The 25773-nt window shown below is 44.5% G+C and overlaps 1 protein-coding gene across 2 annotated transcripts in view; it reads left to right on the top strand.

Annotated features, from left to right (window-relative positions):
- Positions 1–25773, top strand: part of ift80 (intraflagellar transport 80 homolog (Chlamydomonas)) — a 302407-nt gene that overhangs the window by 37751 nt on the left and 238883 nt on the right. For both annotated transcript variants that reach the window (XM_068042172.1, XM_068042173.1), the window contains exons 2-3: positions 1925–2014; positions 24084–24221. In XM_068042172.1, the coding sequence (XP_067898273.1) occupies positions 24086–24221 (136 nt within the window). In that variant the 5' untranslated portion in view covers positions 1925–2014; positions 24084–24085. The remainder of the gene's footprint in view (positions 1–1924; positions 2015–24083; positions 24222–25773) is intronic.

Raw genomic sequence — 25773 nt, 5'->3', positions numbered from 1 at the left:
TATCTAATAGCACTCACTGTTTACAGAAAGATGTCTCAAAGTGATGTGCAGGTTATAAGAAAAAGCATAGATCCCAATAAAGAAGCATGGTAGGAAAGTTGAAGTACCAAAAACATTGAAGCAGAGGATCTTTACAAAGTGCTTGAAAGCCAGGAGGGTGGTGGCAAAGTAGAGGGATACAGGGAAGCAGCTGTGTAGTGGATGGTGAAGTGACCACCTGTGAAGGGGTTAGGGGATGAGAAATAGAAGGTTTGGAGATGTACAACTAGATTAGATCACTGTAGGATGGGACAAGGCAATGGACAGAGTTTAAAGTGAGGACAAGGACTATGAAGTGAACTTGCTGCTTCTTGGAGCCACTGGAGGTTGGACAAGGGCAGGGTGCAGGTGGAACTTTGTGTGAGTGAGTGTTCTAAATGAGTCATAATTGTAGAGGATGGCTAAGAAAGTGTTTGAGAAGTTGAAATTTGAGGAATAAAAGTATAGGTTAGGAGGAGGAGAAGTAGGGGTAAAGATAAGTGATGCAGAATTGAAAGAAAGCTGTCTTAGTTTGGAATGCATTTGGGAAAAGAAGCTCAGCTTGATTTCAAACAGTACACAAAGGTTCCAAAAATATGGACTTATTCTGACTTTGTAGCTGAGGAGGTTGACATAGTCATGGCCAGGTACCTGCAGAATCCAAAAAAATAGTTTCAATTTTTCCAATATTTGTCTGGAGGAAATTATGGTTTACCCAGATTTTGATATTAGATCAGCAGCAGCAGCCTTAGAATCAGTTAGAGGAGGCTGAGGTGTAAAGCTTGGTGCCAACGTACATATGGAAGATGTGCTGTGCTCTTAAGTGATATAATTGAGGGGTAGCATATAGGTGATGAAGAGAAAAGGACGGAGAATGGAGTTTTAGGCTACAATGACAGAGGTGTAATAATTGCAACAGATGTGAGAGGAACCAGTAGATTGCATTGCCATAGAGTTGGACAGCAAAGGAGTGATATTGGTGGAGGATGAAGGCAATGAAGATGGTTGATGATGGAGCTGAAAGATCTGGAGTTGTTCCTAGTCTCTCGGATAATCTTGGAGCAGGAAATAGATTTGCCATAAAAAGACAACAATGGTACAGCTTATGGTGGTCAAATCAGTTTTGGCAGTGGATGTCCAGGATTTTGCACACTGTATTCATTCAAGTTTTATAGCCTGTGAATTTGAGGTCCAACGGCTTGCTATTATACCAGGGAGGATAGTAACAATGGCATATCATCCAAGATTTTGTTTGGGACAAGGATGCTAAAGATTGAGGTGAGATAGTTGTAGGTAGAATAGATCGATGAAGTGCCAATGTCATCATGGGTTGTAAGCCAGGAAGTTTGAACTTGAAATTTGCATTAAGTACTTTTAATGGAGTTGGTTATATGATTCATATTTTTAAATGTTTGAAATTTTCAACAATTGACTGAAAACTGACACTGTTCTCTATTAAAATTTAGTTTTAGCAGAGAACAAACTGTGTCAATTGCTCCACTGCATGTGTTGCAAGACGTGACTTGCTACACTGGATGCAGATAAATTGTTTTTGCTTTTCACGCCAAGAAAACCCAAGTCTTCAACTTATAGTTGGCTGATGCCTAATACAGTCAAATGTGGATACGTCTGCAGTTTTAATTTATTTGTTTGATTAAATTACAAAGTTATGCTATTTTAGTATTTTGATTTTTTTTCTGAGTACCAAGATTTGAGATAATTGTTCATGTTTCACTTAACTTTGAATTATAATCAAAAATGGCTGTACTTTGAGGTGAATCTGATCTGGATGATCACAACTTTTTGAGAGTTGTCACAATATGTAAGTATTTTTAATGTGTTTTGTCAAAAACTTATGACCGTTATTTGTGCACATTCTTATCTCATCTTGTATTTATCTTCACAGTGGAAAGCGCATGATGGAGTCATTCTGAAGGTAGACTGGAATGCTGTGAATGATCTCATCCTTTCCGGTGGTGAGGACTGTAAATACAAGGTTTGTATTCTGGTGAACACTCCGACTTGTCGCTTCCCTTGAAGACAGCTCAAATGTAATAACATGATTGTTGAATGTGAGAAATGGGGATTCAGAGCTGCTGTAGAATGGTTTACAAATCTCTTCATGGCATTTTTTTTTCATTCATGGGATGTGGGCATCATTGGCTATGCCAGCATTTATTGCCCATCCCTATTGCCCTTGAGAAGGTGGTGGTGAGCTGCCTTCTTGAACTGCTGCAGTCCATGTGAGGTAGGTACACCCACAGTGCTGTTAGGAAGGGCCTCACTCCTCCCTACCTCTGTAACCTCCTTCAACTTTGCAACCCTCCAAAATACCCGTTCTCCTCCAATTCTGGCCTATAGCGCATCCCTGAATTTAATAGCTCCATCGTTGGTGGCCATGCCCTCAGCTGCAGAGGCCCCAAGCTCTGGAATTCCCTCCCTAAGCTTCTCTACCTCTTTTCTCCTTTAAGATGTTCCTTAAAATGTACCCTTTTGACCAGGCTATTGGTCATCTGCCCTAATATCTTGTTAGCTGGCTTGGTGTCATTCCTTTTATTTGGTAATGCTGTGGAGCAGCTTGGGATGTTTTACTACGTTAAAGGTGCTTTATAAATTCAAGTTGCTGTTGCTCTGGGTAAGAGGAAATGGTGGAAGCAGCAGGGGCAGTTGAATGGTTTTTATCTAGATGACAAAAGAAATTCAAGAGCGCCTCACATATTGTGGGAAGTAAGGATGATGGGGGAGGAGGGTTCTAAGGAGGCGGTTGGTAATGGCAAAGAAGAACTTGGGATTATGTTACTCTCCAAGATAAGTCTATAGTGGACAGTTTTGGTTGAAGTGAGCAAGGCCCCACAGAGTTTGATGGACTGAGCCAGATCTGGCAATAGGTGGTTAAGCAAATTGTGCAGCCGGTGCATCCCTTGAACATAAGGAAGCAAAGCTAGGGGGCATCCATGGAGACGCAATAGCGATCAGAGACAGTGAAGGTTTTGCTGGATTCGAGGATATTGAAGGTGGAGTTGAGGGTGCGGTTATGCAAATCAATAGCTGCAGAAGTATCATGGCAAATGGTTGGCCAAACACTAAACATTTGGAAGTTTGAGATGCAGTGAGAAGTGACATAAGGAGACTTTTCTCAGGGGCAGATATAAAAAGGAAACAATAAGTGGATGTGGCTGGTGAGGGATGCAAGGAAGTGGTTAAAGATGGTCCTGTCATTGATCAAGCCCACAGGGGTAGAAATCCCACAGAAGAAGGAAAGTTCAGAGCAGAGTGTGAGTTGTGAATATAGGTAAGTTTATACATAAAAGTTTATATAGGAGAGAAGTATAGGGAAGGCAGAGGGCAGGAGCTGAGTTGAAGATTGAAATCACTGAGAATGAGGAGTCACAGTGCAGAGCCTGAGAGAAGAAAGAAGGGAGGATATCTTTGGGTGGAGCTCAGGGTGCAGTTGGGTATAATAGGGGTGAAGTATTCAAAGTAGAAGGTGTTACGACCGAGGTGAGAGGAGTGCACTGTCTTTTCTAGTTCCACTTCTCCACAGCTCATAACATCTATTTAAATGTTTACCCGGTTACCGATACGGTCAATCATACTCTTTTTTTTTAAATCCCAAAACAAAATACAGCAACCAAGTTTCTTTAATAAACAACAAAATCATCAGTTTATTATAAAACAAGACTTAACCAGTAACGAAGCAAAGCATTGATATAAATTAAAATATGGAAGTTCCCTTTTTAAAAATTCTCCAACAACACACACGCACTGGAAAAAAATACAGAGATTCATTCTGCAGAGGTCCGTTACAAAAGAAGACAAAAAAAAAACTACTTTGGCCAAATATTTGCCAATTCTTGGTGAAAAAATAAAGAAGATATGGAAGGAAGTCAATTGTCCCTATTTTTGGTCTGGCATCCGGGTATACGGAGACGGGTCACTGGGATTGTTTCAGAAGTAGTCAGTACTGGAGATGTTGAGAATTAGTCTAGTAGGCTTTCCAGGAGAAATGTGGCACTGCCATGATACTTCTGCAGCAATTGATTTGCATAACCATAGCCCAAATCACAGATGGCCTCCAGCATAGGTAGCTTTCAAACAACATGTTGTCCTGTCGGTGAACTTGGTAAAAAAAAAAGCACATCCATGGAATCTTTTCAGTTTTAAAACAAGTTCTCAAAAAATAAAAATAGTAAAAATAATGGAAGCACATTTATACCGCCTTCATCCTTGGAGGAATAAAATGCCATTTTTAAATGCATTTCATTACAAAGAGTGAAAAAAACAGAAGATGAAAAATTATGAAAACACATTTACACACTCGTTCCCATTCACTCTTTACCTGTAGCTAATGCAGTTCAGCTTTATACTATCTTTGCATTTAGATAACTCAAAGCAAAGTTAAATTCTACACAAAGCATTCGCAATTACATTACTTTTACCCACAATGTGGATAGTCTTTAAGTAATCAGGTTGTAATAGTAAACTCCATCGGAATAGTCTGGATTTTGAATTTTTTCGCAAAGGCTAGGGGGTTAGATACCAGTGTCTCTCTGTAGTCGTGGCGGATATGGACTTCAAAATAGTTAAGAGGTAGTAATAAGCCCAGGGTTTCTTTTTCCAAGGTTGAACAGCTTTTTTGGTGTCAGTTTAGCTTTTTGGAAAAGTATCCTACTGGCTTTTCTATGCCTGATTCATCATCTAATAACAGGACTGCACTGATCCCCAGGTCACTAGCATCAATTGCTACCTTGAAGGGCTTAATGAAATTTGGAGCAGCCAGCACTGGCTCATTAACCAAAATAGTTGGCAGCCTCTCAAAAGATGCTTGGCACTTCCCTGACCACGCTACCTTAGATTTGCTACAAAAAAAAAGAAAACTGTCAGTGGAGTAGCTATAGTACTAAAATTTGGTACAAAGTTGTGGTAGAAATCACACATCCCCAAGAACCTCATGATTTCTTGCTTAGTCTTAAGGGTAGGGAATTCCACCAGTGCTTGTACTTTTGCTGTTCTTGGCAGCACTTGTCCTTGCCCTACTATATGCCTGAGATAGGTTACTCTCGCTTTTGCAAATTCACTTTTGGCAAGGCTTATCACTAAATCAGCCGATTGTAATTTTCTAAACAAAGTTTCTAGTTGTTCCAAGTGGTACTTCCAAGTGTCACTGTGTACCAGCACATCGTCAAGGTAATCCACACAGTTAGGAACACTGGCTATAACTTGGTTCATTAGTCTTTGAAAAGTGGCTGGGGTATTGTTTAGCTCGAATGGCATCACTCGGCATTGGAAAAGACCATCTGGTGTGACAAAGGCCAATGTTTCTTTAGCTCGGGCTATTAAAGGAACCTGTCAGTGTCCCTTCAACAAATCAATTTTTGTAAGAAATGTGGCACTGCCCAATACGGCAATACACTCTTCCAAGCAAGGAATTGGGTAGGAGTCTGCCTTTGTTACTGCACTAACCTTTCTGTAGTCTATGCAGAATCTAGTTGAACCATCAGATTTAGGCACCAACACCACTGGGGAAATCCAGCTGCTTTGACTGGGTTCAATTAGGTGGTTTCCAACATGTATTAGATTTCTGCTTTCACCTGGGCCTGTTTCCCTGGACTGAAGAGATAAAGGCGTTTCCTACATCCACATCATGTGTAGCTAAGGTTGTACATCCTGGCTTGTCCCCACAGACCTCTTTAAAAGCTGTGAGTAGCCTTGTTAGGTCTTCTCATTGTTCTGCATCTAAATATGAAAACCTAGTGGCGGCACAGTGGCGCTGTGGTTAGCACGGCAGCCTCACAGCTCCAGCGATCCGGGTTCAATTCTGAGTACTGCCTGTGTGGAGTTTGCAAGTTCTCCCTGTGTCTGCGTGGGTTTCCTCCCACCACCAAAGACTTGCAGGTTGATAGGTAAATTGGCCATTATAAATTTCCCCTAGTATAGGTAGGTGGTAGGGGAATATAGTGACAGGTGGGGATGTGGTAGAAATATGGGATTAGTGTAGGATTAGTATAAATGGGTGGTTGATGGTCAGCACAGACTCGGTGGGCTGAAGGGCCTGTTTCAGTGCTGTATCTCTAAATAAAAATAAATAAAATCTCCCTAACAATTCAGTATTATGTAATGACCGACCACTCCGGTTAAAGCCCCCAATCAAGATATACGATTCGGATTGTGGTAAGAGAAACGCACTGTTAATTCAATCCCATTGCTCCACAGATCACCTAACATATCATTTAAAACTTTCCAACTTAAAGAATGACCCAGCCAAATTGTACCATCTATTAACCCCCGAATGAGGCTAACCAAACCAGGTGTCTTTAAATCAAATTAACTCTTTAATTAGAAGATAAGAAAAAATTAGAGTCTTTGCAAATTTACAGTCCAATGTTGCTTGAAGTCCTCACAGAATGTTGCTTGAAGTCCTCACAGTTGTCTGATGCGGAAAAAAGGTTCTTCCACAGTAGAACAGTCCGTAGTCTAACTCCAGCAGTAGGTGATGCTTTCCTTCTCCAGCGAATTTCAACAATTAATGACATGCAAACACTTTCAATAGAATCAATCTGACTTTTTGAGGGATAAAAGATTGTCGTAGTCTAACTTCCCTTCTTTCAGTTCAAATTATCAGAGATCTCTGTTTTGGCTTGACATTTTTTTTAGAACTTGGAGCGATAATAATTAAACAGACTAAAACTCTATTCCATCAGTTTAAATGGTTGAGAGCTCTTTTTTCAGGTGCTAAACACCACAACTGGCTGTCTGTGTGTCCTCTGTGTCTGTGTTCTGTTAGAACAAACTGTCTTCAACTAAAAAGCCAGTTCAAAATTGAATTGTAACAAGTGTGTTGCTTGATACTCTCTCCCAGTGGCTGTATCTATGGTAACGAGAATGTACCCTTTGAATCGCAGTCTCCAAATGGTTGTTTCTAAGGCAACGAAAATGCACCTTCCTATAACTCCTGAGGCTTGCTGGTTCTTAAAGCAATACTGATCCTTTGCAAGCCTTAAAGGCAAACCGCATATTCCCCCCAAAAAACTGCAGCACCATGACAATTAGCTAACCAGATAGTAGGAGATTCAATTTGAGAATGGTCTAGGCCTCCTTCTGCCTCATCCTCACTATCCCTTTCATCTTCACTGTCCCGACTACCTGACATACCTGTTCTTTCTTATCCTCCTCCTGGCGATGATATTGTTTCAACATATTGATATGACGCAGCCGATTCTTTTTCCAGCGACCTGGAGTGTCAATCAAATAATTTACTTTACCAATTCTTTTGACCTCTTTTATATGGACCAGTGAACAGTGCTTTCAGCAGTTCACCCTGTAAAGGCAGTAATACTAACACCTCATCCCCTGGTTGAAGTGTTCAGGTCTTGGCATGCTTGTCTGCCCATTTCTTCACAGTTATTTGGAAAGCTTTAAGGTGTTCCTGATCCACTTTGCAGGCTCTCATGAGCTGCTCCCAGAACATGGATACTTAATCTAACAGAGAAGATTCATCCCTCTGTTCTAAAAACTTTTCTTTAATTAGTTTTGGAGGACCTCTTATCTCATGTTCATAAACTAATTGAAAAGGACGAAAACTAGTAGACTCATTAGGTGAATCAGTGGTGGCAAACAAAAAAAAATTCGAGCCCTTTATCTCAATTGCAGGGATATTCATGACAGTATGCCCTGATCATCTTTTTGAGGGTCTGATGGTACCGTTCGAAAGCTCCTTGTGTCTGTGGGTGATAGGCTGAAGGCTTTAACTGTGTCATACCCAAATCATTCATAACTGGCTGAAAAGTTTTACACATAAAATTGGAATCTTGATCCGACTGAATCTCAATCGGTAATCCATATCTAGTAAAGAACTGGGTTAACTTCTCTCCCACTACCTTAGCAGAAATTGTTCTCAAGGGAATGGCCTCTGGGAATTGAGTTGGCATATCCACGGTAGTGAGTATATATTGGTGTCCTGCTTTTGTTTTTGGTAATGGTCCTACAGTCTAACAACACCACACTAAATGCTTCCCCAAAAACTGGTATGGGAATCAGAGGTGCCGGTTTTATTGCAGGTTGCGATTTTCCCACAATCTGGCACCTATGAAACATTTTACAAAACTGCACCACGTCCTTGGAAAGAACTGGCCAGTAAAAATGTCGACCTATACGTGATTGGGTCTTCTGGATCCCTACATGTCCCGCTGTAAGAATTTCATGCGCTACGCTTAATATTTCCCGGCGATACCTGGGCGGTACCACTATCTGGTGAACAACCGTCCATTCTTCATCTGCAGGTCTGTGAGGAGGTCTCCGCTTCCTCATCAGAATCCCATTTTTAATATAGTAGTCTTCCGGAACTCCCTTTGCTTCAGCTTCAATTAGAGCTGATTGTGCCACTTTATTTAACTTTGGATCAGCTTGCTGCGCCTTGATCAGAAAAGACTTACTGAACATTTCCTTCCGATTATCCAAATCCCCCAAAAAAGTTTCAGATATATGGCTATCTGTCTGTGGTGCCACTTTTACCTTTGACAATTGAACTTGTTTAGCCAGTGTTCAGGTCACTAGTGTTACGACCAGGTGAGAAGGGGTCGAGGGGTTCCCTCTCAGCCTTTGCCTGGTTTAACCGAAACAGGGTTTAATTTTAAAACACTGTGTTTTTAGCTTCCCCTTGGTGAATCCTTGTTCACTGCTCCAATGTAAGGCAAAGAAATCAAACAGGTTTCCTTAGGTTTAAACAAGAAATGTAGAAGTTTATTAATCTTAAACTCTAATCCGGGTAACGATTACGAATATGCGACGCGACTACGCTAGCATGCGTACGCGATAAACACACGCAGATAGAGACAGAAGAAGTAGAAGGAATAAAGGGGAAAAGTTTGAGGCAATATCTGATAGTTACAGTCCTTTAAGATAACTGTGGAGTCTTTGGTTGCCGGTAAGTCTTGCAATTCATTGGGGCCCAGTGCACGCTTCAACTTGTTCCGATGTAGGAGTCTTTTCTCTCTTGAGGTTTACATGTCTTCCATGGGGTCAGTGGCTTTGGAGAGAGAGAGAGAGGCTTCCTTGTTCCAGCTTCAGTTACATACTGCCTTCTGCAATCAAACTGTCCTGTGACGAGATCAAAAAACCTGGACTAACCAGTTAGTCATGTGACCAGCTGGTTTAACCAGCTCTCGCTCTGTGGATTGTATCATCTTAGCAGAGCCTAGAATGCGCTTCCTTACACCTTCAATGTCCAGTGATCAAAATCCATTTGGGTTAATTGGAGCAGGGAATAGACCTTTGTCTCCACAAGCAGCGTCTCTTAGTATGCAAATGTCCTTCCAGTCCAGTGTCTGGTGATCTTCAAACAAGTCATTTCTTCACTTCAGCAACAGTTTAAAATCAATGTTCATATGACAAAATTAATATGCTTCATTCTTGGCAAGTGGGTGTCTGCATGACACCTCCACACCCAGCAGAATAAAAAAGAGCATTTCATTAAAAGGGACTAGAGAGAAGACAAGGACAGGAAAACACATATGCATCGCTCTCATTCATTCAGAACCCTAACAATTGTTACAGCCCATCTTTTCTGAGTAGCAGGGCTGCTTTAAGAGGCCCTTTTTGGCATCCCAATAAACATGTGGTTTTTGGGGAAGTTCTTTTTTTCAGTTTGCACATTTCCATGACTGCCGAAGGTGTCTTTCTTCTTGAGGTCTGCAAGGGCGGGGGTTAGGTTTCATTAGCTCCAGGTGGGAGTTCTGCTCAGGGGCGGCGGCACAGTGGCGCAGTGGTTAGCACCGCAGCCTCACAGCTCCAGGGACCCTGGTTCGATTCCGGGTACTGCCTGTGTGGAGTTTGCAAGTTCTCCCTGTGTCTGCGTGGGTTTTCTCCGGGTGCTCCGGTTTCCTCCCACAAGCCAAAAAGACTTGCAGGTTGATAGGTAAATTGGCCATTATAAATTGTCACTAGTATAGGTAGGTGGTAGGGAAATATAGGGACAGGTGGGGATGTTTGGTAGGAATGTGGGATTAGTGTAGGATTAGTATAAATGGGTGGTTGATGTTCGGCACAGACTCGGTGGGCCGAAGGGCCTGTTTCAGTGCTGTATCTCTAATCTAATCTAATCTAATGGGCGGTTCCACTCTGAACTCTCTTTCTGTGCTTTGATGAGTCATGCAAGTGCTTTTCACCTCAGGGGATGACTGGTTCCCGTTTTTCCTGACTGTGGGGAGGATTCTGTGCTAATCTTCCCTTTGCCCTCTGGGACACTGCTGCACTCTCCTGTGGCATTTCGACTATGTGAGGCATCACCCTCACAGTTTCTCTGCCCTCTTGAGGACTTTCTTTATCTCTGCAGGTTCATGTAAATGCTGTTAGCCACTCTGGTGGGGTGCTTCTAGTGTCTGTATTTGCATAGGAGGATGTGGGGTCTAACTTTTCAAATATTTCAGGGTTGGCTGACCAGACAGTAGGGGTTTCCTTTTGAGATTTCTCCCCGACTTCCTTTAACCTGCACTCTTGCTCCCTTTTTCCCCGTTCCTTTCTAACCTGTTGCCAGCCATGTACCTTCCTGTCCCCTTTTGTTCTCGGCTGGGGTCTCTTACAGTTCACCAGCCTTCTGCTGGAGGGTCCTCCAAACACCAATACAGGATTTAGGGGTGAAGATTTCACTGTAGGTTGGGGTTTCCCCTCAACCTGGCACATGTGGCAACTCCTACAGTACTCCACCACACCTTTGTGGAGTTTTGGCCAGTCAAACTGCTGACTTAGGCGGGCTTTGATTTTTTTGTACACTGACATGTACAGCCACTGCAATCTCATGGGCCATTCTTACTGTTTCTCTCCGATGCCTCTGTCGCACCACTAACTCGTGAACCACTGTCCACCCGTTGCTCTCAGGTCTGTGAGGAGAACTCCATTTCCTCATCAGTACCTCATTTTTTAAATAGTAGCAATCAGGGATTTGCTCTGCTTCAATTTCAGACTGTGCAGCCTGTGCTAACCCTCTCAATACTGGGTCAGCTTGCTGAGCCTCAGCTAGGGAAGATCTGTTTAACTCATTCTCTGGGTCTTCTAACTTTCCACAGAAAGTCTTGGACAGACAGAACTCATGGTCATCTGCCTGCAGTGCCACTTCAGTCCTCTCTGGGGGAGCTGGTTTGATCATGGCCTGATTCATTACATATTCAGGGAAACTGCAGGGGACCGTCTCCTGCCACTGCCCTGTCTCTCTGACCTCCTGTGGTCTCTCTTTCACTACTGGGGAAGCTACCACCTTTACCCCCGCCAGATGATTACCTAGAAGCAGATCAGCCCCATCAACAGGCAAACTAGGGACAATCCTTACTGTCACCAGTCCCGAAACCAGATTGCATTCCAGGTGCACCCGGTGTAAAGGTACGGGTCTATACCGCCCTCCAATACCGTTCACTAACACCCTGACCTTCATGGAACTCTCGGGGAAAGGTCAGGCCTTTTCCCCGTAGAAGGGATTGGGTGGCCCCTCTGTCCCGGAGTATAATTATGGGCTTCCCTGTTCCACTCAAAGGGTATGGGGTTACTCTCAGACACAAAACGCTTATATCCTTCAGGAATCCTATTAAATTTTCCTGCACTCTCAGTAGCAGTTTCTCTGGGTCTTACTGCTGCTGCAGTTAAAGCCACAGCTTGTTCAGCTGTGCATTCCATCAGGGTCCCTTCTCTTTCATTGAGCGGGTGTGCCCTGATTAACCCTACAGGTTTTCCCTTTAGTTTCCAGCAGTCAGCTCTTAGATGCCCTGCTTTATTACAATGGAAGCACACAGGTCTCTGGGTCTCACTCCTGCTTACAGCACCTTCCTTTTTGGCTGGAGGAGGGCCCCCTGTGTCTCCTGCTTTTCTTCCCCTCCCAGGACTGCTTGGGCTTCTTTCGCCTTCCCACTCTTTGTCCTTTTCGGATTTGTGGGGGTGATTAGGAAAGGTTTTCCTTTGGAAACCAATTTATAAATGAGAGCAAACTCATCGGCCAGGACTGCTGCCTGCCGGACTCTGAGCTTCCTGCTCTTTTACATGTGTCTTTATGGAGAGTGGTAGAGAGTTTTTAAATTCCTCTCGCAAAATTACTTCTATGAGATTTTCATAGCTGAGCTGTACTTTAAGAGTGCTCAGTCACTGGTCATCGAGTCAGAGAGTTATACAGCACAGAAACAGGCCCTTCGGCCCATCGTGTGTGTGCTGGTCATCAAGCACCTATCTATTCTAATCCCATTTTCCAGCATTTGGCCCGCAGCCTTGTATGCTATGGCGTTTCAAGTGCTCATCTAAATACTACTTTAATGTTGTGAGGGTTCCTGCCTCTACCACCCCTTCAGGCAGTGTGTTCCAGATTCCAACCACCCTTTGGGTGAAAATTTTTTTCCTCAAATCCCCTCTAAACCTCCTCCCCCTTACCTTAAATCTATGCCCCCTGGTTATTGATCGCTTCACTGAGGGAAAAAGTTTCTTCCTATCCTATCAATGCCCCTCATAATTTTGTATACCTCTATCAGGTCCCCCCTCGGCCTTCTCTGCTCTAAGGAAAACAACCCTAGCCTATCCAGTCTCTCTTCATAGCTGAAATGCTCCAGCCCAGGCAACATCCTGGTAATCTCCTCTGCACCACCTCCAGTGCAATCACATCCTTCCTATAGTGTGGTGACCAGAACTGTGCACAGTACTCCAACTGTGGCCTAACTAGCATTTTATACAGCTCCATCATAACCTCCCTGCTCTTATATTCTATGCCTCAGCTAATAAAGGCAAGTAAGTATCCCGTATGTCTTCCTAACCACATTATCTACTTGTGCTGCTGCCTTCAGTGATCTATAGACAAGTACACCAAGGTCCCTCTGACCATCTGTACTTCCTTGGGTCCTACCATCTATTGTAGATTCCCTTGCCTTGTTAGTCCTCCCAAGATGCATCACCTCACACTTCTCAGAATTAAATTCCATTTGCAACTGCTCTGCCCATCTTACCAGCCCATCTATATCATTCCTGTAATCTAAGGCTTTCCTCCTCGCCATTTACAACACCACCAATTTTTGTGTCATCTGCGAACTTACTGATCATACCTCCTATATTCACGTCTAAATCATTAATGTACACTACAAACAATAAGGCACCCAACACTGATCCCTGTAGTACACTACTGGTCACAGGCTTTTTAATCGCAAAAACAACCCTCGACCATCACTCTCTGCCTCCTGCCACTAAGCCAATTTTGGATCCAATTTGCCAAATTGCCCTGGATCCCATGGGTTCTTACCTTCTTAACCAATCTCCCATGCGGCACCTTATCAAAAGCCTTACTGACGTCCATAGACTACATCAACTGCCTTACCCTCATCTTCACATCTAGTCACCGCCTCAAAAAATTCAATCAAGTTTGTTAGACATGATCTTCCCCTGACAAAGCCATGCTGACTATCCCTGATTAATCCCTGCCTCTCCAAGTGGAGATTAATCCTGTTCCTCAGAACTTTTTCCAATAGTTTCCCTACCACTGATATTAGACTCACTGGCCTGTAATTACCTGGTTTATCCCTGCTATCCTTCTTGAATAATGGTACCACATTCGCGTCCTCCAGTCCTCTGGTACCTCTCCTGTGGCCAGAGAGGATTTGAAAATTTGTGTCAGAGCCCCTGCTATCTCCTCCCTTGGCTCACATAACAGCTTGGGATACATCTCATCTGGGCCTGGGGATTTATCCACTTTTAAGCCCACTAAAACAGCTAATACTTCCTCCCTTTCAGTGCTAATTTGTTCAAGTATATCACAATCCCCCTCCCTGATCTCTACACCTACATCGTCTTTCTCCATAGTGAACGCAGATGAAAAATAATCATTTAAAACCTCACCAGTGTCCTCCGGCTCCACACACAGACTGCCACTCTGGTCCCCAATGGGCCCTACTCTTTCCCTGGTTATCCTCTTGCCCTTAATATACTTATAAAACGCCTTGGGATTTTCCTTTATCTTGCCCGCCAGTGTTTTTTCATGTCCCCTTTTTGCTCTCCTGATTACTTTTCTAAGTACCCCCCTCGACACTTTCTATAATCCTCTAAAGCCTCCGCTGTTTTCAGCGCTTTGAATCTGCCGTAAGCTTACTTTTTTTCCCTTATCCAATCCTCCATATCCCTTGACATCCAGGGTTCCCTGGACTTGTTAGTCCTTCCCTTCATCTTTATGGGAACATGTTGGCCCTGAATTCTCACTATTTCCTTTTTGAATGACTCCCTCTAGTCTGATGTAGACTTTCCTACAAATAGCTGCTCCCAGTCCACTTTGGCCAGATCCTGTTTTATCATATTGAAATCAGCCTTCCCCCAATTCAATACTTTTATTTCCGGTCCCTCTTTGTCCTTTTCCATAACTACCTTAAATCGTACAGAGTTATGGTCACTATCCCCGAAATGCTCCCTCACTGACACTTCTCCCAGTTGTCTGGTTTCATTCCCCAGGATTAGGACTTTCTACGTGCTGGCTCAAAAAGCTCTCCTGTATGCACTTTAAGCCTTTTGCACTCAGACTATCCCAGTTGATATTGGAGAAGTTGAAATCCCCTACTATTATTACCCTATTATTTTTACACCTCTCTGAGATTTGCCTACATATCTACTCCTCTATCGCTCCCTGACTGTTTGCAGGCCTGTAGTACACTCCCAGCCCCCTTTTTGTTTTTAAGTTCTACCCAAATGCCCTCATTTGAGGGACCTTCTAAGTGGCGCAGTGGTTAGCACCGCAGCCTCACAGCTCCAGTGACCCGGGTTCAATTCTGGGTACTGCTTGTGTGGAGTTTGCAAGTTCTCCCTGTATCTGCATGGGTTTCCTCCGGGTGCTCCGGTTTCCTCCCACATGCAGGTTGATAGGTAAATTGGCCATTATAAATTGCCCCTAGTATAGGTAGGTGGTAGGGAATTACAGGGACAAGTGGGGATGTGGTAGGTGTATGGAATTAGTGTAGGGTTAGTATAAATGGCTTATTACCTGCACCAGCTTCCCCCCCCCCTTTACCCCCCTTCCACCCCCCCCACCCCCGTCCCCTTCCACCCCCCCCCCCCACCCCCGTCCCCTTCCCTGCTCCACCCTCTCAGCTCACCCCCTCACAACCCCGTCCCAGCCCGCCCCCCCCTCGCACCATCTTCACCCCGCACCCCCTTCTCCTGCACACCCCCCCCCACCCCCTCCCTCTACCCCTCCCCCTTGCATCCCCTCCTCCCACCGGCACCATCCTACACCTGTGTAGGGGCCCCAACAACCCCACTGCCTTGTGGGCATCTTGGGAGAGACCAAGGCTAAGGGAGTAAACCCTAACAGAAAATCCGGAGCGGAACCCCGTAGGCGGTCATGTGTCACCTTTGGCATGTTTCCGGCAGTTCCTGCAGCCATACTGGTGCCAAACGTCGTGTCCTGCACTCCTTTGGACCCCACCAGAAAGGCCGAGAGGGGGGTTTTGACGACTGGGCAACTCTCAACCTCCATAAATTTGCCCAGGCATGCGCCATGGAGAGGTCACTCCATAGTTGCCTCACAGCGACTAAAACAACACGGAAGGCAGCAGTTACGGGTTATAAGTCCAGATAAATTGGCGTAGAAACTGGGCGCCACGGGTTGCCTTTGTCGGTGGGAGAGGTCATTGCACCTCACTGGACAGCTACCGCCCGCCTCAAACCGGGCAGCCCCCGGTCAATAAGGTTCTGTCCCGCCACAGTCTGCCTGCTTCAATTGGTGCTTGGAGCTCAGGGTCATTGCCCGAAAGGTGGACTGATACACCGCACCAAACAACATGAAAAAAGGAAAGAAGGTACCAGCCCTTCGCTTTGCAAGCTGGAACGTCAGAACTATGTGTCCTGGCCTGTCGGAAGACCTTACACAAATCAACGATTCTCGGAAGACCGCCATCATTAACAACGAGCTCAGTAGATTCAATGTGGACATTGCAGCACTTCAGGAGACTCGCCTCCCCGCGAGTGGCTCTCCAGCAGAGCAAGACTACACCTTCTTCTGGCAGGGCAGGGATCCTGAAGAACCAAGACAGCATGGAGTAGGCTTCGCCATCAGAAACTCCTTGCTCAGCATGATAGAGCCTCCCTCAAATGGCTCGGAACGCATACTGTCCATCCGACTGCTCACCACCTCTGGTCCAGCACACCTACTCAGCATCTATGCTCCAACACTCTGCTCCCCACCTGAAGCAAAAGACCAGTTCTATGAACAACTCCATAACATCATTAGCAGCATCCCCAACACCGAACACCTATTCCTGCTGGGGGACTTAATGCCAGGGTTGGGGCCGACCATGACTCATGGCCCTCCTGCCTTGGGTGCTATGGCGTTGGAAGGATGAATGAGAACGGGCAGAGACTGCTTGAGTTGTGCACCTATCATAACCTCTGCATCACCAACTCGTTCTTTCACACTAAACCCTGTCACCAGGTTTCATGGAGGCACCTAAGATCACGTCGTTGGCACCAGCTAGACCTCATTGTCACAAGGCGAGCCGCCTTAAACAGTGTTCAAATCACACGCAGCTTCCACAGTGCGGACTGCGACACCGACCACTCCCTGGTGTGCAGCAAGGTTAGACTCAGACCAAAGAAGTTGCATCATTCCAAGCAGAAGGGCCACCCGCGCATCAACAGGAGCAGAATTTCTCACCCACAGCTGTTACAAAAATTTCTAAATTCACTTGTAACAGCCCTTCAAAACACTCCCACAGGGGATGCTGAGACCAAGTGGGCCCACATCAGAGACGCCATCTATGAGTCAGCTTTGACCACCTACGGCAAAAGTGCGAAGAGAAATGCAGACTGGTTTCAATCTCATAATGAAGAGCTGGAACCTGTCATAGCCGCTAAGCGCATTGCACTGTTGAACTACAAGAAAGCCCCAGCGATTTAACATCCGCAGCACTTAAAGCAGCCAGAAGTACTGCACAAAGAACAGCTAGGCGTTGCGCAAACGACTACTGGCAACACCTATGCAGTCATATTCAGCTGGCCTCAGACACCGGAAACATCAGAGGAATGTATGATGGCATGAAGAGAGCTCTTGGGCCAACCATCAAGAAGATCACCCCCCTCAAATCTAAATCGGGGGACATAATCACTGACCAACGCAAACAGATGGACCGCTGGGTTGAGCACTACCTAGAACTGTACTCCAGGGAGAATGCTGTCACTGAGACTGCCCTCAATGCAGCCCAGCCTCTACCAGTCATGGATGAGCTGGACATACAGCCAACCAAATCGGAACTCAGTGATGCCATTGATTCCCTAGCCAGCGGAAAAGCCCCTGGGAAGGACAGCATTACCTCTGAAATAATCAAGAGTGCCAAGCCTGCTATACTCTCAGCACTACATGAACTGCTATGCCTGTGCTGGGACGAGGGAGCAGTACCCCAGGACATGCGCGATGCCAACATCATCACCCTCTATAAAAACAAAGGTGACCGCGGTGACTGCAACAACTACCGTGGAATCTCCCTGCTCAGCATAGTGGGGAAAGTCTTTGCTCGAGTCGCTCTGAACAGGCTCCAGAAGCTGGCCGAGCGCGTCTACCCTGAGGCACAGTGTGGCTTTCGTGCAGAGAGATCGACCATTGACATGCTGTTCTCCCTTCGTCAGATACAGGAGAAATGCCGTGAACAACAGATGCCCCTCTACATTGCTTTCATTGATCTCACCAAAGCCTTTGACCTCGTCAGCAGACGTGGTCTCTTCCGACTACTAGAAAAGATCGGATGTCCACCAAAGCTGCTAAGTATCATCACCTCATTCCATGACAATATGAAAGGCACAATTCAACATGGTGGCTCCTCATCAGAGCCCTTTCCTATCCTGAGTGGTGTGAAACAGGGCTGTGTTCTCGCACCCACACTTTTTGGGATTTTCTTCTCCCTGCTGCTTTCACATGCGTTCAGATCCTCTGAAGAAGGAATTTTCCTCCACACAAGATCAGGGGGCAGGTTGTTCAACCTTGCCCGTCTAAGAGCGAAGTCCAAAGTACGGAAAGTCCTCATCAGAGAACTCCTCTTTGCTGACGATGCTGCTTTAACATCTCACACTGAAGAATGCCTGCAGAGTCTCATCGACAGGTTTGCGTCTGCCTGCAATGAATTTGGCCTAACCATCAGCCTCAAGAAAACGAACATCATGGGGCAGGATGTCAGAAATGCTCCATCCATCAATATTGGCGACCACGCTCTGGAAGTGGTTCAAGAGTTCACCTACCTAGGCTCAACTATCACCAGTAACCTGTCTCTAGATGCAGAAATCAACAAGCGCATGGGTAAGGCTTCCACTGCTATGTCCAGACTGGCCAAGAGAGTGTGGGAAAATGGCGCACTGACACGGAACACAAAAGTCCGAGTGTATCAGGCCTGTGTCCTCAGTACCTTGCTCTACGGCAGCGAGGCCTGGACAACGTATGCCGGCCAAGAACGACGTCTCAATTCATTCCATCTTCGCTGCCTTCGGAGAATACTTGGCATCAGGTGGCAGGACTATATCTCCAACACAGAAGTCCTTGAAGCGGCCAACACCCCCAGCTTATACACACTACTGAGTCAGCGGCGCTTGAGATGGCTTGGCCATGTGAGCCGCATGGAAGATGGCAGGATCCCCAAAGACACATTGTACAGCGAGCTCGCCACTGGTATCAGACCCACCGGCCGTCCATGTCTCCGCTATAAAGACGTCTGCAAACGCGACATGAAATCGTGTGACATTGATCACAAGTCGTGGGAGTCAGTTGCCAGCATTCGCCAGAGCTGGCGGGCAGCCATAAAGACAGGGCTAAATTGTGGCGAGTCGAAGAGACTTAGTAGTTGGCAGGAAAAAAGACAGAGGCGCAAGGGGAGAGCCAACTGTGCAACAGCCCCGACAAACAAATTTCTCTGCAGCACCTGTGGAAGAGCCTGTCACTCCAGAATTGGCCTTTATAGCCACTCCAGGCGCTGCTTCACAAACCACTGACCACCTCCAGGCGCGTATCCATTGTCTCTCGAGATAAGGAGGCCCAAAAGAAGTATAAATGGGTGGTTGATGGTCGGCACAGACTCGGTGGGCCGAAGGGCCTGTTTCAGTGCTGTATCTCTAAATAAATAAAAAAATATCACCCCTCCTTACTGCAGTAATTGACTCCTTGATCAACAATGCAATGTCACCTCCTCTTTTGCACCCTCCCCTGTCATACCTGCAGATTCTATACCCTGGAATATTGAGCTGCCAGTCCTGCCCTTCCCTCAGCCATGTCTCTGTGGTCAAAGGCCAGCTGCTTATTTCTCTCAAATTCCTGTTAAGTTTGATCAGCTTGCTTCTTGAGGGTTCTAAACTTTTGGCGATAGGCTTCCAGTACTAACTCATAGGCCTGGAGGATAGCATTCTATGTCAGTTCATAATCTGATGAACTCTCATCTGGCAACATGGAATAAAGTTCATGGGCTTTTCCTACTAATTTGCTCTGTAACAACAGAGTCCAAGCCTCAGTTGGCCACTTTACCTGCCTTGCCAGTTTTTCAAAAGACAGAAAAAACGCTTCCACGTCTCCCTCATTGAATTTTGGGATCAATTGGGAGAGTTTTAACAATCCTGTACTCAGCCCTGAATTACGCTCCTCTATATTGGCCATGCTTTCAGTTGGGTTACTCTGTCACCCCCTAGTTAACTCAGCCACCTCTGCTCTCTTTCTTCGCATTCTTTCTGGAAGGTTCTTTCTCTTTCTCTCTCCTCTCTTGCTTTCTCTCTCTCCTCTCTCTTTTTCTTCACGCTTCTTCAGGAAGGCTCTTGCTCTCTCCTGTCTCTCTTTCTTTCTTTCTCTCTCTCCTCTCTTTCTTTCTTTCTCTCTTTCCTCATGTTCATGTTTCCTCTGTTCCAGTTGTATCTTTGCTAGCAATACCCTGTCGGAGTCTACTTCTAACCCTGTTTCTGCTTCTTCGGATTCAAGGCAAAAATGTTTGGCCACTAGTCTTAGGAGTTCAGGCTACCTAGCCTTGTTACGTACAGTGATCCCACACTGCTCAGCCATTTTTCTCATCTCCTCCACAGACAGTGCTTTTAACTTATCCCAAGTTCCTTCACCCTGACTTGGGGAGGTACTAGCTTCAATCGCAGACATGTTCGTATTCTAGCACACACAACCACAAGAAAATCTGTATTGCAATCTTTTTTGTTTGGGATCAATTAGACTTCCCACTTCCAATTTCTCATTTTTCTGTGGGTAAGATCTGGGACGCTAGCCCCCAAAATTTTTGTTATGACCAGGTGACGAGGGGTCTAGGGGTTCCCTCTCAGCCTTTGCCTGGGTTTAATTTTCCACCTTGGTGAATTCTTGTTCACTGCTCCAATTGTAAGGCAAAGAAATCAAACGGGTTTCCTTAGATTTAAACAAGCAATGTAGAAGTTTATTAATCCTAAATTCTAATCAGGGTAACGACTACGAATATGCGGCGCGACCACGCTAGCATGCAGACATGATAAACACACATGCAGATAGAGACAGAAGAAGTAGAAGGAATAAAGGGGAAAAGTTTGAGGCAATATCTGGTAGTTACAGTCCTTTAAGTTAAATGTGAAGTCTTTGGTTGCCGGTAAGTCTTGCAATTTGTTAGGGCCCAGTTCACGCTTCAAATTGTTCCGATGTAGGAGTCTTATCTCTCTTGAGGTTTACGTGTGTTCTGTGGGTCAGGCGGCTTGGGGGAAAGAGAAAGAGAGAGAGAGAGAGAGGCTTCCTTGTTCCAGCTTCAGTTACACACTGCCTTCTGCATTCAAACTGTCCTGTGGCTAGTTCAAAAAACCTGCAACAGCCAGTTAGTCATGTGACCAGCTGGTTTAACCAGTCCTGGCTCTGTGGATTGTATCATCTTAGCAGGGCCTAGAATGCGCTTCCTTACACCTTCAATGTCCAGTGATCAAAATCCATTTGGATTAATTGGAGCAGGGAATAGTCCTTTGTCTCCACAAGCAGCATCTCTTAGTGTGCAAATGTCCTTCCAGCCCAGTGTTTGGTGATCTTCAAACAAGTCATTTCTTCACTCCAGTAACAGTTTAAAATCAATGTTAATTGACAAAATTAATGTGCTTCATTCTTGGCAGGTGGGTGTCTGCACGACACTACACATGAAGGAAAAATTCCTGGAACCTTTTCCTGAAACTGTTCTGTCTCTTTAACTTCACTTGGTTTTTCTGTGACTACTGGAGAAGCTACCTTTGCTCTTGCCAAATCATTCCCCAGGAGTAGGTCAACTCCGTCTGCAGGGCAAACTATGGACAACTCCTACTGTTATCATATCAGACATTCGGTCACACTCCGGGTGCACCCGATACAAATATACGGGTATATACACCCCGCCAATACCATTCACTAAAGCCTTGGCATTCAATGTGCTTTATGGTGGAAAAGTTGTGCCTTCCCCCAGCAAAAGAGTTTGTATGGCTCTTGTATCCCTAAGTATAACTATAGGTTTACCTGCCTCACTTGAGGGATAATGAGTTACTTTTCCTTTTGACAAGATTCCCTATAACTCTTGGTATCTTGTTTGCATCCCCCGCACTCACAGTGGTTTTTGTACTTGGCCTTACAGCTGCAGTCAGAGCTGCAGCGTGATCTGTCATACTTCCAGTCAGGGCTCCTTTCTCTGCATTGGCCTTGTGCACCCCAATAAGTCCCATTTGTTTACGCCGCAACTTCCAGAATTCTGCGTGAAGGTGTCCCAACTTGTGACAACGGTAGCACTTAGGCTTTTGGACTGCACTTCCACCCTCAGCACCTTCCTTTCTGGCCTGAGGAGGAGATCCTGGGGCGTTCCCAGCTGTCCTTTTTTGTTGCCGGCTACATGCCTTCCTTTCACCCTCCCACCTTCTGTTCTTCTCGGGTTTGTGGGGGTGACAGGCAAAGGGTTTGGGCTTGTAAACAAGCTCGTAATCATCAGCAATTTCGGCTGGCTGTTGAAACTTTCTGGTTCTCTACATGGGTTCTTACAAACGGAGGGAGTGAATTTTTAAACTCTTGCAGGAGAATTAGTTCCTTAAGGTTTTTATACTTGGCCTCTGCCTTTAGTGCCTGCATCCAACGATCAAAATTAATTTGCTTTACACTCTCAAATTCTATATAAGTCTGTCCAGGCTGTTTCCGGAGGTTCTGAAATTTCTGCCTGTGTGCTTCAGGGACCAACATAAGCAGCGAGAATGGCCTTTTGTGCCATTTCATATCTGCAGAAGCCTCCTCAGCGAGCATGGCATAAACTTCATGAGCTCTGTCCATCAATCTGATTTGTATAAGCAGTGTCCAGCTTTCGTCGGCCACTTCATCTGTCTGGCTGTCGTTTCAAAAGAAATGAAAATGCCTCGACGTCCCTTTTCTCAATTTTGGAGGGCTTGTACAAATTTAACAGCTCTCCACTGGGTCCTGGGCTGGAGACAGATCTTACCCCATCAAAATTGTCACTGGAGTGAAGACCACGCTTTTGTCTTAGTTCCATCATTGTTTAATTAGAATTCCCTTTCTTCTCTTTCACTTTCTCTTTGAAATTCACACTTAAGTTTTTCCATTCTGTTTCTTTTTGTTTTTCTTTTTCAAGTTCAAGCTGCCTCATCTGTAACTGAATTTAAGCTAATTCAATTGTACTACCAAGTGGTTTGCTGCAGCCTTATAATTTCAAATGCTGTCCTCTTCCTGCAATTATGTCTGCTTTCGTCGTTCCTGGTTTTAACTCTAATACCAACAATTCTGCCAAATCCTTTAGCCTAGCCTTGTTTAAGTTTCTCAAATCACTCAGGGATACATCGTCCGTCCCCAGAAAGATCGTAGCAACTGACAAAGACATTCCGGTAGTGTAAACTTTACTCCAATGCACAAGAAACCTGGTTTTTTTTTTCCTCTTTCCCTCTTTTCAATTCGTATCACCCCACTTACAATTGCATGTCGTCGGCTTTGGATATCCTGGACAATGAACCCCCAATTAGATGTCACGACCGAAGCGGGAAGAGTGCACTGTCTTTTCTAGTTCCACTTCTCCCCAGGTCATAACATCTATTTAAATGTTTACCCGGTTACTGATACTGCCAGTCATATACTCTATTTCTATTATCCCAAAACAAAATACACCAACCGGGTTTCTTTAATAAACAACAAAATCATCAGTTTATTATAAAAACAAGACTTAACAAAGCAAATCTTTAACACACAAATTAAAATATGAAAGTTCCCTTCTTTAAAAATTCCCCAACAACACTCATACACAGGCTGGAAAAAAATACAGAATTTCACTCGCAGAGGTCTGTTACAAAAGAAGAAATAAAAACTACTTTAGCCAAATACTTGCTAATTCTTGATGAAAAAATAAAGATACGGAAGGAAATCAGTTGTCCCCTTTTTGGTATGGTATACGGAGACAGGTCGCTAGGATAGGTTTAGAAGGAGTCAGTTCTGGAGATGTCAAGAATTGTTCTAGTCGGCTTTCTGGAAAAATGTGGCATCAAGGTTTTTCCGCCAGTACACACTTGAATCGCAGGATTTCTTCCCCCCCACCCCCACCCCCCCAGCTCCTCAGGAGCTATGCAGCACCAGGGAGTTTTTCTCCCACACTGGATCTTGGCAGGCTTTCTTCAAAAAGGTAGAGAAGGAAGTGAGCTGGGTGGTTTCTTTTTCCTTGGCAGGAAAACACCAACTGTCTTCAAATGGTTCTATGCTGTAAATTTTATTCTAGACTGAGCGATAGAATGAAGAAGCCTGGGAAGAGAGACTTTGACAACCTGAACCTTATTGCCAGAAGTAAGGTTCTATTCCTTTTTAAAGAGGGGTGATTTTTACTTGGTTGTGAAGTGGTTTTGGGCTAGTGATTGATATTTCGTAGCAGCAAATGTTGACGCTTAAGAGGAAAATTGTAGTCCTGTTGTCCATGAATGTACAACATGCTTTGATCTTGCTCATTCACCGTGAATCAAGGGATCCCCATCTGATAAATATTGTTAAAATTGTACTTTACTTCCTGTTGAATTATTATATCGAAAGTTAAATTATTTACCTTGTATACAGAAAACACTTTTGAAAGAATTTTTTTGTGTATTTTTAGGTATGGGACAGTTATGGACGTTGTTGTATAGTGCCCAGGCGCATGACTATCCTATAACATCTGTGGCTTGGGCACCTGATGGGCAGCTGTTTGCTGTTGGATCATTCAACACCCTTCGTCTATGTGATAAAACTGGGTAAGTGATTAAACATGTCTACAAATGTTATTTACACTAACAGACCATTGCCACTGGTATTGTGTCTGTCGTAACTATTCAGCAATACTTGAAGGTAAAAACTTGTAGGCCTTAACTTATTTCGTTTTCTGACAATTTTCTCCTTGCTTTTCTCTCCTAAGATACTGTTGCACAGATGCTGGTTTTCCTACCATATCCTGCCTTTCATTCATCACATAGGAGCTTTGGCAATGTTAGCAGGTTACAGTCAAGCCTTATCATGTCTTAGTCCACACATGGATATTGGATGATCAGTAATAGTCACTGTGTAATGATAAAAAGGGGGAGCTGAGGCTTATTTTTCTGTTCCTAATCTGAAGCTAATTGCACTGACCTATTGGAGAAGTAGACCATGAATGTATTTTTTTTTCTGAAAAGTAACTTTGTCCTTTTTTTAGTGTGATTGTATGTTCTTTTTAAAGATGGAAGAGTAAGGATGCATTGTACTACTGATCAGAAACTGGTATCTCTGTAGTACATTATGCAGCCAGCAGACTGTGAACTGTATCTCACGTTGAACTCATTGACTTGCACACATCTGCGGATGTTGATTCCCCATGCAGCTCATTTTTAATATCAGCAGCATTACCTCTCTGAAAATTAAAAAGGTTCCATATTAAGTTTAAAATATTCCCAGAAAGTCCAGTGGACCAGAAACAGCTCCACATTGACACAAAAGTGGCAGTACAACAACAATGTTAATTACTGTACATTGATTTGTAATGCTTCTTAATCATTTGGTATGAGTTCAAAGGTATAAATTTCTGCACTGCAAAATTGTTTAGTAGTGCTGACCTGGACTGGTTGTTTCTTCTAGCATTGCTAAAGGGGTGGATAGGCAGACCTTAACTTATGAAATGACAGAACTGAAGTATTCTCCTTAGTAGTCAAAGATGTTTGTGTATCGCTCCAAACACTAATAGAAGACAGTAGTGCTTTATGCATATTTCACACAGCTCCAGTTCATCAACTCCATGCAGTCGGTCACCAGTTTCTAATCCATCAAGGTCGACGGAAAAGGTTCTGTTTCAGGACATTGTTACCATATTTCATCAGCTGTCATGACCTTTGTAGAATTGTGCTTTTTTTTTTGTTATTTGAGAATGTGGGTGACACTGGAAAAGCAGTATTTATTGCTCATAAAGAGTTAAGTGCGTAGTGTGGGACTGGAGTCACACAGAGACCAGACCTAGTAGAGGTGGCAGTTTCCCTTCTCTAAAGGATATTTGTGAACCAATTGGGTCTTTCCAACAGAATGCACAAGTTGTCAGATTTATTGCTAGTCCAGCACCATAACCACGAAGCTACTGTACCCTATGTGATGGAAACCACACCTGCCAAATGGAACATATTATTTTGTCATATGCGACACTGCTTGAATCTTTTACTGGACACAAAAAATGACTTTTTAAAAGAAAAAAGCAGAACTGAACAGCTAAATAGATGGTTGCACATTTGCATTCTGAGAAGACAAGGGCTGGCTGAGAGATAGCTGAATAGAGAGACAGTGGGAGT

This window comes from Heterodontus francisci, chromosome 11 (genome assembly GCF_036365525.1).
Source record: "Heterodontus francisci isolate sHetFra1 chromosome 11, sHetFra1.hap1, whole genome shotgun sequence".
NCBI classification, from domain to species: domain Eukaryota; kingdom Metazoa; phylum Chordata; class Chondrichthyes; order Heterodontiformes; family Heterodontidae; genus Heterodontus; species Heterodontus francisci.
Note: the sequence above shows the minus strand (reverse complement) of the source record. Positions and strands in the feature narration are given on the sequence as shown.